The 14,850-nt window shown below is 41.7% G+C and overlaps 1 protein-coding gene across 2 annotated transcripts in view; it reads right to left on the bottom strand.

Moving 5' to 3' along the window:
* Positions 1 to 394: 394 nt before the first annotated feature.
* LOC116051260 (striatin-like) overlaps positions 395 to 14,850 on the bottom strand; it is a 28,307-nt gene continuing 13,851 nt past the window's right edge. Inside the window, exons 3-17 of one of the 2 annotated variants that reach the window (XM_031301530.2) lie at positions 13,266 to 13,339; positions 11,064 to 11,142; positions 10,146 to 10,316; positions 9,628 to 9,763; positions 9,365 to 9,527; positions 8,358 to 8,468; positions 6,906 to 7,052; positions 6,301 to 6,437; positions 5,554 to 5,729; positions 4,339 to 4,386; positions 4,127 to 4,248; positions 3,867 to 4,034; positions 3,625 to 3,765; positions 2,435 to 2,623; positions 395 to 1,845 (exon numbers count right to left, since the gene is read on the bottom strand). In XM_031301530.2, coding sequence (XP_031157390.2) covers positions 1,676 to 1,845; positions 2,435 to 2,623; positions 3,625 to 3,765; positions 3,867 to 4,034; positions 4,127 to 4,248; positions 4,339 to 4,386; positions 5,554 to 5,729; positions 6,301 to 6,437; positions 6,906 to 7,052; positions 8,358 to 8,468; positions 9,365 to 9,527; positions 9,628 to 9,763; positions 10,146 to 10,316; positions 11,064 to 11,142; positions 13,266 to 13,339 — 2,032 coding nt within the window. In that variant the 3' untranslated portion in view covers positions 395 to 1,675. The remainder of the gene's footprint in view (positions 1,846 to 2,434; positions 2,624 to 3,624; positions 3,766 to 3,866; positions 4,035 to 4,126; positions 4,249 to 4,338; positions 4,387 to 5,553; positions 5,730 to 6,300; positions 6,438 to 6,905; positions 7,053 to 8,357; positions 8,469 to 9,364; positions 9,528 to 9,627; positions 9,764 to 10,145; positions 10,317 to 11,063; positions 11,143 to 13,265; positions 13,340 to 14,850) is intronic. The other variant, XM_031301539.2, reaches the window with a different exon arrangement.

Below are 14,850 nucleotides of genomic sequence, written 5' to 3'. Positions count from 1 at the left end.
TTCCTCCTGAATTTTTGTTGATCCAATTTGTGTCAAAATCGCACCCCCTCTCGAATCTGAACATGCAGACATTATACGCATATTTTTAGATTCAGAGTGACTTACATTTTTCAGGGATATATTATCTCTCATGTCCATAGCAAATGATTGTCCATAAATCCACTTAGAAATCAGAGGGAAAACGTCGCTCCTTGTAACTCTAGAACTTGCCCGAGAATCATGTTTTTGTCAAATGACCAACATCAGCGACCAGTTAACATTTTACAGCAGTTTTTATTTTGAACATACTCATATACAAACCAGTGACTGAGAAAATGGCTCATTTGAAGCTGTACTCTACATGTACAACATCTTGATTGATTTTTTTTTGATTTTTTTGATTTTTTAACCCAGGATAGTTTTGTCCTCACACTTTACAGTAAACTGGAATTTGCAGGAGATTTCTCTTCCCTCAGTGTTGGATGGTGAACTCATTATTTCAAAGTAGTCCCACAGTACTGCACTCATTTCCTGCTAAACACTGGACTACTGTACATATCTGGACATGATACATCACATTGTAGTCAAGCATGTCCGCACAATTGGGGAAAACTACATACAGTACAAGCCATTCAATTCACACAAGAGCAAACTGGCCAAAATCAATTAGTTATTCCTAAAATGGACATCTAGAAGTTTGAATTGTAATTATATAACCAAGATGGTTTACTTAGGACACATATGCTTGTAATCTTACTTCTGAAGTGTACAGTTACTTGAATCTAACAAACAGGCATTATATTTAATGGTCTGTATCACTCCACCAGTTTTGCCTTGAAATGCACAAAATTGATTCCCCAACCACACTTATCAAAAAGGAGCACTCAAACTCACGCTGCACAGTAAATTTTAAGACTGAATATATATTTTGTTTATTATAAGCATTTTTAATTTTACATCCAATGTTAAAATCGACAACATTGTGACAGCCAGCTCCATTTCTCCACCATCCCCTCCCTCCCTGTTTCCCAAAACAAGCTTGTTAAAATAACATTTTTAAGACCTTTTTAAAGCAAAGGCACATTTTTCAATACGTGTTTTTAAAAAGGAAAATAAAGGCAGGCCAGCAAGCAGTGTCAGTCTGGGAAGCAGAGAAGAAGAAGTGAGAGGCTTCCTAGGACAGCTCCAGCGAGCCTTCAGTACTCCACATTTCTGGAACACAACAGAAAACCTGACTTAGAGTAAAGGGCCCAGACCTGGTTTATCTGAGAGGGAAGGTCGAGGGCCAGAGGAATTTGGGATGAGCGTAAAGTCACAGGGGCAGAAGACCTCATTTCTCCACTCCACACTCTTTAACACTTGTCCTGAGCCTCCTAGCGACGGAGGTTAAGTATAAGTCTGTCTGAGAGGGGTGTGCTGTGGCGGGGTACACCCAGGCCTGCCTGGATGGTAGATGGGGGACAAGAGATCAGTTCTCCTCCTGACTGTCCTCCCTGCCGACCCTCTTTATGGAGAGTCCTGGCCTGTTTGAGGCTAGCGGCTACATAGTCTACCAGTCCGACAGGAAACCAGTGGGCTGAGAGAGGTGGGACTGGACCTATGCCTGAAGGTCCTCCCCCTCTTGTGTCTCTATTGGTCCCTGATCATGGGAGGCTGAGTCAGAGAGCCGGGATGCAGGGAGAGACGCAGCTCCGTGTCATACGAACACTTTGGCGAGAGCGTCTGCCCCGGCGCTGGCGATGTAGCACTTAGATGGATGAAACGCCACATCGTGGATCGACTCCTCAAACTTCTTTCTGTGAGCCGTGAACTCCTGAATGCAGGTTTTACTGTCAAGGTTCCACAGACGGATTGAGCAGTCATGACCTACAGAGGACATAACGGGTTATATATAAGCAGTAGGGGAACAGCAATACAAAAATGATTGTGATATCAAATCCAAAGGAAGTGCAATAAGCAACTCTGAACATTAACCAGTTTCTCCCAAAACTAAGAAGAGAAGACTTGCATTTGTGGCACATATGGTGTCTGGGAAAAGCTTATTTACCTTGATACTAAAAATGAGATGTCATAGAATGGAATTACTTCAACACGTAAAAAAGTGGTAGTTTGTAGTAACTGTGTTCAGGAGAATAATGCACAAGTGAATCTAAAAATGGCTTTGGAACATTAAGTTGAGGACATCAGCCTTCATTTTGGCTATGGATGAGTGTAGTTACTGCTTACAACAGATCAGACTGTACCAGTGCATGTCATAAAAAGGACTATAATTATCAGTGACTTTGTCCTTACACAGCAATTGTTGAGCAGAGACTTTTACATATCCACCTACACATTACACTCAGTCACTGCTGGTTTGGGTCTGAGGCAGCCAATCTGTCAATCAACTAATGTATGAAGGGAAAACAGTTATGTTAGATAAAGCAAAAGGAGACACTGGTTAAAAGGTACTTACTGCCTGACATGAGATAAAGTCCATTAGGGTCTACAGCTAAGCTTGTGACAGCATCCAGGTGAGCCACCATGGAGTGAATCAGCTTCCCGCTGTTGTTGTCAAAGAACTTGATGTGTCTGTCCTCCTGCGCAGTGATGGTGATGGGAAGAGTCGGGTGGCTGAGGACCTTATTGATCTGACAGGAAGTGCCTGGTTAAAAACAGACAAGCACATCAGACACCACGCAGGAGCAGGAGTGGCAATTTAGATCAACAGTCAATCTGGGTGAAATCTTTAGCAACTAAAAATCTGATCTGTGGAGATATTATGCTGTATGTGTGGATGTTAGGAATGTTAACTTTAGCTTAACGCCAACTTAAATGTTACGCAAAAATTTTTAAGCAGTGTGGTAACACCTTGAGTCAGTCTGTACTTGATGCAGACATGAGTACTTGCTGGTAAACAACTTACTAACACTAGAAAAATATACGTAACATTGTTATGGCATGCACAGTTAAGTCTACTGACTATCAGTGACATTAACTGGCAGTAAATTTGAAATTTGTAAATCAAACCAAATAAAGTAATGAACAGAAAACATTGTGTGCTAATGATTTACTTTCCTACAGCTGCCACTTGAAGTTCCTTAAGAGCCATATTTTCTGACTCTACTTCAACATTATGATAGCCTGGGAAAACCCTGATGAACTTCCGGCAAATTTGAGATTTGCTCTACAAGTCCGTCTGGCCAAGAGCCCATTCAAGACCATTTCCAATTTTTCCAAATCGAGGCACCAATCACAACCGTTGACGTGGGCTTTACACGATGACGATAGCGCAGCGACGGCAAGCAGCTTTTTGTTTACATTCAACATGATGGCTACCGAAGCGCAGCAACCCGTTGATGCCGCTGTCGCTGCTACGTCACACGGATCGTTAATCTGATTGGTTGAAGGACTATCCAATTGCGCCCAGAGGCATTTGAGCGGCGTCCGTTGTGACGCCCCTTTGGAAATGGGCTGTGATTGAACCTTCCCCAGACCCACTCTCAGTTATAACTGAGAAGGGTCTGGTGTCAACCAGGCTAACATTATGATGGAATTCAGTGTTAGTTATACAGTTATATAGGGTGTTTTATTATTCTTATCATTCTTGAAATCAATGGAGAATGTACTGATCGGAGGTCTAAATGCCCCAGCTGGCAAACCTACCCGGCTCCAAATTGGACTCAAGATTGAGGACCAGTTGGCGGGTCTCCATGTTGAAGAGGCCAATCTCTCCGTTTGTGAAGGATGTGACCAGGTGGGCTGGTTCACTGCACACCAGGTCTACTGAGGAGGGAATTCCTAGCTCTTGTACACAGAAAAAAACAGATACATTTATGTGAACTATTCAATTAAAGCCAAGATTGAGAAAGAAAGAAAAAAGTCAGGATACAAGCATTAAGGCCTACGTTTGTCTTCATTGAATACTGCGAGGGCGGGGGAGGTGGTGTTGGCGTCCCACAGTCTCACAGTCCCGTCTGCTGAGCAGGAGAGGAGGCGCTGGTGCGCGCTGCTGTACACCAAACCCCAAACTGAGTCAGTGTGTCCACACAACGCTCCACGCAGCATCAGTGGGTCTATCACAGAAAGCACAACAAACCATCAAAGTCAGTCGCTGTGATCGAATTTGAAAATTCTCGGATTCAAACCAAACTGGTGCCGCTGTTACCGTAGGAGTCATAGGGGTCAATGTTGGGATTGGGGGTGTTCCAGCACTGTATAGTCCCATCAACCCCTCCGCTGAAACACTGCTCTCCTGTACTGCTCATCACCACGCTCAGTACAGCCCCCCTGTGGTTTAAAGAATAATGAATTAGCAAAACATCTTGTCTAACGCTAAAACGGAAACATGTTTTTTTTATTTATGTGCAGTGTTTTTACCTGTGGGCCCTGAAGGTGTAGATCGGTTCTACATCTAAAGATGCACTCCTGTGGAAAAACATTGTAATCATTAATGTAACATACAAAACCAAACAGCAGTGCTGGCTTAATATACGTCGATGATTAAGTTAAAAATGATTGCCATTGAATTGTACAAAGCCATGGATGTAATATTTGCTGCTATACCAGTGATCAAGTTGCACATACTGTATGACTCTAAAGTAACTTCAGCCTCTTAAAATAAAATCCATCCCATTACCACAGACTGTGTGTGGGCTGCAGAGTTGTGACTTGACATAACGAGTCTTGTGTCAGTTCTTTGTCACATGGGGACAGTTTCATGCAGCTGAATCATGTGACAGTTCAGCATCAAAGATGAGCTATGCTCCTTATGGGACTGTAATCAACAACAATAATGTTCACTCTGCTGCTACAGGTACACAGAGAATAAACCAAACGCACTGCTGTCTGAGTATTATGGCATTTTTCCATTACATGGTACCTGCTCGACTCGCCTTTTTTGGTTTTCCATTACGAAAAAAAGTCCCTGGTACTAGCCAACAAGTACTTTTTTTAGTACCACCTCCGTCGAGGTTCCAAGCGAGCTGAGGCGATACCAAAAGGTGACGTGAAAACCTGCAGACTCCTGATTGGTCAGAGAGAGTCGTCACTAATCATTGCGTCATCATTGCGTCATCATTGCTAGCGACAGATGGGGGTGTCCTGAACAAACCCGCCATTTTTAAATAGTTTAGCCAGCGGTGTTTTTGTTTTTTTTTTAAACAAAATTTTTCTTCTGGCTGTGGCAACAGCCACATGCCGAGAGTCAAAAACAACACACCTTCGACATTCTGTGTGTGTTGCGTTAGGTCATGGCAGTTTCGCTATGACGACCAGCCACGCTCGCCTCAGGCATGAGGCGGTACTAAATCTGCAATGGAAAATGGAGGACGGGGCACCGTGGCCGAGTCGAGTCGAGCCGAGTCGAGTAGAGTAGAGCTGGTACTAGCAGTGGGTAAGCGCCATTAGTGTCTTTAACAGAGCCGATGAGGAAGGAATGGACAACTAATCAATACAACAGTAAATTTAAAGCTTTTAATTTTCCTCCTTTTAGCTGAGAGAAATGAAACCACCAGTAGGAATTGATGGGAAATTGGTCTGGGTTGTGCTGGAATAGTGTTTGTAGGTATTTAACTTGTGTGAATACATTCTTACTTTTTGGCAGGAGCGGTCTTTTGCAGGTTCCACATCTTGAGCGTGTGGTCCTCTGAAGCAGTGACCAGGACGGGCTCCACAGGGTGAAAGGCCAGAGCTCGAATCCCATCAAAATGGCTCCGCAGAGTGAATTTGGGGTTCCATGTTTTTCTCATGGCATCCTTATTGTTGCCAATCTGAGGAGGAGACATCAAATCAGAAACTCAACATCCAAATATCGGTGTTATTACCTATAATCAGTAGTCTTAAAATGAACCGCAGCTCCTTTAGTACTTAGAAAGTTTAGTGTTTATTTGCACAAATAACAAACCAGTAAAACATAATACATTCATGGATAGGAAATGGAGTGAAACGTGAGATTAAATAACCCAAAGGGTAGTGTAATGTGTTTCTGTAACATCAGGGTGCATTGAGATACTGTAAATAACTTGTTTGGTGATTTAAAAAAAGCCTGCTATCACACACAAAAGCCGCCTTACGTTTTTATAGCCATGTGACTTTGACATTACTATTGTAAATGTGATCTCAAAAATAACTTCCAATATTACACTTTCAAAGCAGCTTCCCTGACGCTGCCTTTAAAAATAGTAATGTTTGACACACATTTTCAGCATATGTAATGTGAATTGGATTAGAGGAGGAAGGTGGGATGGCTGCTTTTTAAAAAGGCTCCAATGAACCAAAATGGTTTCCCCCAGAGAAATGGTCCCATCGCTCTTAAAATCCATTCTGCCTCCTTCTACTCACATCGTATGCCAGACTGTCAGCCTCGTTTGCCACGGTGAGCCCAGCGAGCTCCCCCAGGCCCAGCTCGCTCTCCATGGCCTCGTCTGTGCCCATAATGAACGGCTTTCCTGAGCTGGGCGGGAAGGTCATCGCCTCAACTGGGGAAAGAACAAATAAATAAATATACAACCACTGACTATATGTTTTTATATGCTACCTTTCGTTGAATTATTTTAGGGAACTCAACATGCCAAGCCCCTTGAGGGTTTTCGGGGTTTCCTCTGTCTTTGTCATGTCTTTTTTACTTCCTTTTTCATATATGTAACACTGTTTTTTATTTATTTATTTTTTAAATGTGCTAAATAAATAAATCAAAGTTTTAAACAAATCAAAAACTAAATCAAACTGTGGACACAGTTAGCCAGAGATGAAAGGAATTTAAGCCAGTCTAACATTGTTGCCCAGGGACTACAGGCGGAAAATAGCACTTGGTGCTAAAGCCTGTTGCAATACATCTCTCCCTGTTCTTATACAAGGTTAATGTTTAATTATACACTGTCTATGTTTAAATAAAGAAAATTGCAACACTTAATCGCTACAATCTACTGCTGTTTTTGCTCATGCACCTTCGTCTGGTCGGTTCCCTTCGTGCTCGTTGAACCGGACCGCGCTGGGCCGGGATTGGGGGGTGGATGGTGGAGGCTGCATGTGGGACAAGTCCTCTGCATCTCTCAGGTTAGCCAGCATGTCCTGCAGCTTGGACCGGTTTGGCCCTGTTTAACAAGTCAGGTCAACAGTGTTATTGAACTGACACACGGTGATAGAGAGCGGAGAGAGAAAAAAAAAAAGAAAGAGGCAAAAAGAACCAAACAATACAATATTTTATTTAAGAGCTTTGAGTACAAGCTGAAAAAGAGAACACAGAATGAATATAGAAGAAAGGCAGCACTGAAAGAGAAGAACATAAATTAATAAATTAAAGTATGTAAAAGAAGAGAAAATGGGAAGGGGAGGCAGCACCAGAGTCCTTGTTAGATGAATTGAAGAGGTACAAAAAGGGTTGAGAGACTGTATGTTTATCTCCAAGTGTGAGCTGTGTGGAGAGAGTGATATAACATAAAGATGGATTTTGTGATGTCTCAGCCCAGGCAGAATCATTTAGTGAACCAAGTATGGGTGTTTATTTTATGATCACAAGCATTTTAACACGTGGGGCCTTAGAATCTAACCCTGATGCTAATACAGTATACCAACTGTACAACTGCCCAAAAAATGATGATCTTCTCCACATACCCACAAAAGTGATAAAAATACAGACACCGTATGAAGATCAAAAATAGATTTCGGTTTAAACCAGAGCCAAGTGTATAAAAAGTGGTGTTGCAATCGAATAAAAAAAGAAAGTGAGATGAACTGAGTTGTTGATCTCATGATTCAATCACAGTAAAAAAAAAAATGCAGAGCTTGGTCCTCACAAATGTGAAATCTAAGAGCTCTCAGCCACTGAATGAGGCTGCATCTGAAGTGGGCTGTTACTCTGAGAGCAGTAGTTTTCAGCTCAAAGAGCCACTTTACTGAGTCACTGAAAAAAGCTGAAAAACAGCAGCAAAATGACGATGATGATGATGATGATGATGATGATGTTGAAGATGGTGGTAATTATGTTATGACTGGCGCTAGCCCAGATGGGACAGAGATGGATGTGTCATCACATCAATGATATTTGACAGTGTGGACAAGATGATGACGTGAATATGATTTTAAAATGTTTAAACGGGACAGAAATACATGCAACAAGCATTACAGTTTTTTTGGGGTAGGAAAATAAAAGTGGCAGATTTTGTACATATAGTACATTCAAAAGAAGACAGAAGAGACATTCAGTATGAAATGATAGACAAATGGACAGAGCAATATCAAGTAGAAGGCATAATAAGGAGCAGCTGAAAAAAGGAGATGAGAAAAAAAACAGCCAACATGTTTTGTTTCTGAATTGAGGCGTTTTGGCTGAACTCAAGAAAGTCAGGCTTTAAAGAGAGAGGAGCAGGAGGGAGGCAGCAACGCCTGACAGGACTTACTCTTCACCCCCTTTTTCCCCTTGCGCTCCTTTCTGTACTGCTCCTTGAGTTTGGTTATCAGGCCCGGGTCCACGTCCCAGGCCTCAGAAATGGGACCTTGCTCGTCCTTCTCTACACAGGGGGAACAAAACCATGCCGAGAGAGTGTTGAGTAAACTGCTCTGGTCGAGGACCGAGTGGCCTGGCAGGGTGGACAAGGTGCAGAGACCTCTCAGACTCTCCTGGAGGTTCCTAAGCCTCCAGAAGAGTAGTAGGCCTTTGAGACCTGAGATGAGTATCTCTTCTAGTACTAATACCTCCTCAGACCAGATTCTACCAGATTAACTATCTTGTTTAATCTTTTTAGGATTTCTTTTCTATTGAAAGACGTGTGTGGTGGGAGGAAAGTTAATGCCATGTGGGGAATTCTTTCATTTGAACATTTCTGAGTCATGACAAATCTAAATCATAAAATTCTCACTGTGTAATCTTTGTGATAATCAAAATGTTGTATAGACACAACTCAAATACTGAAACCCACATTCGAATACAAAGAAACACCTCAGCATGACATTAAGCCCATTTTTTTATTAAGGACCGGGGAGACTAAAGGGAATCAGGTTGATTTGACGACACACAGGAGTGGAAGAGACATTGTGGTCACAGGCTGGCTATGGGAACACACAGTGGAAGAGATCACAAACTATGGGTTAAACAGAATAACATCCAAATATCATGATTTATGACCACAGCGTGATATATGAATGATTCCATGAACAATTACCAAACTATGAGAAAAAGTAAAATTCAGAGAAGCAGGCACATTATAAGATTACAGCATTACATACTTATTAGTGGTATTTCCAGTGCCTTCAATTTGGCACAAAAGTGTTCCAGTGTATTCAATTTGTAGATTAAAATGAAACAAGCCCATCATTGTGCAAGAGAAAATAAATAAAAATGTTAACTATATAACTAACACTATAACTGTTTCTGTGGTGTCGAGATAGTGACTGATCCATGACTCACCCCAGTCTGTGCCGTCCCCGTTGCCTCTGGACTCCGGCGAGGTGTCCATCTCGTCAGGGCTGGACAGGAAGTCAAAGCCCTTCAGTGCCTCTTCTGTGTCAGGATCCTCACTGATGTCCATACTGGCCGGCGTCGTTGACGACGGGGGCTTCTTCCTCAGGATCTGGGGAAAATATTGAGGGCCGTTATTATATTATACCACAGCGACAACTTCTACTTAACTTTGTGTGATTGCAGAAGATGAGGGCAGACTGTTTTCTTACCGTCCTGGATTCCACATTAGTCCTGTCCCTCCCGTCGCTATCCTCTTCATCATCTTCGTCGCTGAAATCAGCTGCTGCATTCTCAATGAACTTGAAGGCCTCCAGTACAGCGCTAGTGTCAGCGAGCTCAGCTTTCCTGTGGAGGAACAATGATGCACATCAGAATATTATGCTACAGTATCAATAAAAAAGTAGTAATATCTGTACCGATTCATCCCGTCACTCTTAAGTGCAACCCACATGTAGCAAACTGGTGTGTGTTGCCATTTAAGGCCGTCAATCAAAAATGGACTTTTAGAAAAGAGCACTGATGGTTGATTGAGAGCTTCGGTAACCAAAGACTTCACATTCTCCTACTCCTCCTCTTTTGAGATTTTTTGATTCATAGAAGTGCCAGCGCTACGACCAAAGGCCAAACGTCTTTTATTTAGATCCGTGCCACACAGCGTTACATGCAATGAACTTGTAATATTGTCGCTCAGTCTATAGATAGCTTTACAGTAGAGGAGAATACTTACCCTCTGGTGCCCATGCCCTTTGCTGATGTGTCCGTCCCATTGACCAAAGGCTCAGTACTGGTTCGTTCCCCTGTCCTCCCGCCTCCATCCCCGGCTAGTCCTAGCAGCGCTCGGACCCGCTGAGACTTTACATCTAAGATGGTATCTGTGTAGCCCACCTCCTGCAGGTACCTGGAACGAGTTTAATTAACTTAAACCTGGTTGCAAATGGTCGAACCCAATTTAAAAGTGTCATTTATTGCGAAAGGAATACAAACATATGTATGTGTAGTCTAAGATGGGGGAAGTTTGGATGAGAAGATGCAGAAAGAGACATTCATAATGCTGCAAAGGCCAATTAAATGAACTCTTATTTACACTACAGTTCATTTACTACAAACACTTCAACATGATCAGATATGAGGAAGAGTTGAGTACTTTCTGTTACTGTCAAAAGTGCCATGTCCTCAGGCAGTTGTCTAGTCGATGGTATCAGCTCTACTGAGGCAAGAAGAGCTACTCATCAAATATTACACCTACCCTGTAGATATGCAAAAGAAGCTCTAGCAATTTGAGTGAGCGACTGACTGAAAGGGAGGGGTGTCTTAGCACATTATTGATCTGTCCCTTGACACAGAGTCAAGAATAAATTGGCTGCCAGATGATGTGTGACGCTACCTGATGGTGTCTGGGATAAAGGCTGGAGCCTTGTTTATTTACACAGACTGACTGTAAAGTGGGATGACATGATAACCAAACTTCCCTGAGCCTGCAGGGTACCCCAGAGAAAAAGAAAACACAGAGCAGGTAATGACTGCTGCTGCCCACGTGAGGGAGCTCTTCCCCACAAATGTTTTTAGACCATGGTACTTAAGGCACAGTAGTATTAGTTTTCTGGGTTATAGAATGTCACAGAAGGATTAAAGCATGTGCACTTACTGTCTGAGGAGCTGACGGCCCTGTTTCCAGGACAGCTGATTGTTGAGCGATCCAGAAGACTCGTTCTCGTTGGCCTCATCTGCAGGAGAAGAGGACACAAATCAGGGCTCCACAAACAGCACAGCCTCTGACATTATTTCCACTCTGTAAACACGACCAGAACATTCCTGCATCACAGCATCCTGGCAACTACACACATTTGGCGCTTAGTTGCTTTCAGCAAGTCCACAGTGGATTAGAGTTAAATGGAAAAGGGTATTGCTTCTCTTTAAATTGTGCAAGTGGAAAAAAAAAAACACCAAACATTCTTGAAAACAGCCGTGGCCGAGAGTGTAATTAGTATTTACGCTCTCCAACCCATTCACCTTTTGTTCATGGTTGAATTTGAACCAAGTTATCATTAGTCAACATGTGTAACTTTAATAGCGAGCCTCTATTCAAATATTTACATCCCAGTAGGTAATTATTCCCCTATGAAAAGTGTGTACATAACAGCACTAGCAGTAAAAACAGAAAGAGATTTAAAACTCATTAGCAATGGCTTGTTCTTGATGCTACAACAACACAAACATTTGATATTTATTGACACATTTCGACACCTTCAAAATGGCTGGCTCCAACTACGTCCCATGACATACTGGAAAGAGCGCTGAAGTGTGTCTGTGCCTGCAGCATCCAGTACAACACCCACTCTTTATGACTGTCTATGGCTCTGACAAAACAAGAAACGATGGGATTCAAAGCTCACTTTGATATTCAACAACGTCAGCACTCCGCTCGCGAGTCAGATGGGACAGAGAGACGTGTTAATAAGGTAGGTGTGTGTGTGTGTGTGTGTGTGTGTGTGTGTGTGTGTGTGTGTGTGTGTGTGTGTGTCGAGGAGGTTGATTTGGCAGGGCAAGATGAGAGTGCCTCAAAAAGTGGGTCATACCTAATTCAGGCGGGTGAGGAGCGGGCGGGTGAGGAGCGGGCAGGTGCACCGCCGTATGAACAACACCTCCCACTCCTCGTCTTCCCCCTCTTCCACCTACAGTAACACCTCTCCCCTTCACCTCCCCCCATTCATCAACACTTCAAGGGCTTGGGTGCTTTGAACAGCCCTCATGAATAGAGATGAGGAGATGTCGCAATCTAACTTAACGATGGGAGAGGACTTGAACATGAGAGGCCATTTAAAGAACAATAATATAACATACAACAGGTAGTGCACTGATACCAGAGTGATACTGAGGTAAAACTAGGTACTTTACTGTAAAGGGTGAACACTTAAAAGCGCGAGAAACATTTTAGATGTTTAAGATTTGAGGGGATAAAGTAGTTTGAGCTTTATGTAGGCTGTGTGCATTTTTCTCACTTGCGTCTGGTGGTATTAAGCCAGGCAAAGAGTTTTTGCATTTATATTTTTGAGTTTTTAAGATATCTGTTGAAGAGCATTGTGCTCACTAGGTTGACAAAACAATCTCACCACAATGTCCAATATGTAGCTCTCCTGGAGGCTTTTAAATAGCTTGTAGTCATTGAATGGTAGATATTTAAATTTCCAATATTTCTAAGTTCTTAAGGATTTCTCATTTACCTTTTAATACCTGTAATAACTATTGACAGCTCTGTGGATTATGTAGAATAACAGGGACACTGTTTCTGGAAAAGACTGCTGTTGAAGTTTTTTTAAATGCTAATTTTCAATGTTTGGAGCACCAAATATTTGGCTAGAGACAGAAATATCCAAGGAGGATATGGGGCAAATAAAACCAGAACTAGTTGCATGGCTGCGACTAGATACCACTAAAGGCAAATGAAAAAAAGTTATTTGGGTGAACCAACACACTATAAAAAGGTGAGCATTTATAGATGTCTTTGTCACATATTAAAGTGAAGTGATATTTCAAAATGTTTCTGTCTTCCATGTACAATCATGAACGCTTTAAATCTATAATATTTTTAAATCAACTTGATCACATTTGTTGTACATTGCCTCTTTAAGCAGCTCAATATTTGTTCAGTACATCCGTAACAACAATGGCACTCTGCATTCAGGAAAGGACACCAAGAGAAAAGCTATTGAGGCAAACAAGATTCTACATGAACGCGGCCTTCGCATGCGTAGCAGTCCTGTCACTTGAGGTACTGTATGTGAATTCAACAATCACAGTGATTTAGTATGAAGAGTGGAGATGGCTGTTTGAGCCACCATAGACTTACCAGAGTCGTAGCTCGGAGGCTTCACGTCACCTTGATTTAACTCTGTCCCATATTTTAACTTGTGGTACTTTGCTCTGGAAAAAATGAAAAAAGTGGAGGCAGACAAATAAGCAAACAGGTCTGATCAAAAAGAAACCTATTTTAAAAAATCATTATGCATGGCATTTGCATAAGCTTTGAAAGTCATCCCAACACAAACTAGCTCTACTTTTCACAAACATGTTCGCTTGTTGGACAGTTTCACATTTTTACAAGATAGCATTATGTATCATGATACAGGAAACAGGGCTCCAAGTTGACATATTCAAATTGCTATTTTTGTCTGAATTGTTTTTAAGACATTACATTTACTACCATAGAAGACAAAGAAGACCAGCAAATATTCACATTGCATTTTTGGCTTTTTTCCCCCCCAGAAAAATGACTTTAAAACAGTTCATTTTCTATTGTTTAAATTACTAATTGTTTCAGCCGTCTTCTGCAATTGTATGCAAAATCACATATATGATAATCATCAAATTGCAATGCATGTAATAAACATTTATCAGACTCTTCACACATGTAAAACAAAAACTTAACTCACTACATACTAATAATACAAAATACACATATAATCACAATATCATTCCATGGAAAGGTGATTCACAAAAACAAGAAAAATCACCGGCATTTAGAAACAGATATAAAATGGCATACAACATATAGAAAAAAGCAACACCTGGCGTTCAACGGTTTCGGGCCTTTGCAATACTGAGATTTCTTCCAATGATGGCACACATCCACATCAGTGGTAAAGAGTCAATACAAGGAGAGCTCCCTGTGATCCAGAGGAAGCAACCCCCATGATCAAATTCATTTTAAATTGGGTACATCCCACTTTCAGAAAGCCATTTCTGATATAGCTTTCAGATACCCTCGGAGACATGACTTGTTGCTTAGCAACCAGGGAACGTGGTAGTAATTCTGGGTTAAGCGTTGCTCCTGAGGCAGAATCTGCGATGATCTCACCGGAGAAAAGTAGATAAATACACACTACAAATAGCCAGAGGACAATTCCATACTTCACAAATCAAATGATGATGCTCCTCAGAGCACAGATTGGCAAAATGTAACTAACCTCTGAGCTGACTGGAGGAACAAGATGTCAGTCTGTAACCTGTGATGAATGTTGATGACAGTTTGGGTAATAATTTTACCGTTTGCCTTCCGCTTCTGTTCCGAATGAATGTGGTTAATCTGATAAAATTGCATTTAAAAAACCTGTCTAATTGTCTGACTGCTCACGTTTCTTACCCTGTTTGACTTTTTTTCAGCAATTACCTTGGCGATTTTGTTTTATCATCGATGGGAATGATGGCCAAAACTACAAAATTATGAGCCAGCCTGTAAAAAACTGGAATTATCCTTTAAATTGATTGAGTTGACCGTGGGCTTTATTGACAGAAACACTGGACTAAATGCTTTACACATACATTTGTACAAGTCTACTGCTTCAGAGTCTGTTTGAATGACATACTTGATGGCTTAAAGTCACATTAATAGAGACGTGTAACGTGTTGAAATCACCAATATATCTCTGTTCCAG

Source organism: Sander lucioperca, chromosome 15, assembly GCF_008315115.2.
Source record: "Sander lucioperca isolate FBNREF2018 chromosome 15, SLUC_FBN_1.2, whole genome shotgun sequence".
Taxonomy (NCBI): domain Eukaryota; kingdom Metazoa; phylum Chordata; class Actinopteri; order Perciformes; family Percidae; genus Sander; species Sander lucioperca.
This window is presented reverse-complemented; position numbering and strand designations above follow the sequence as displayed.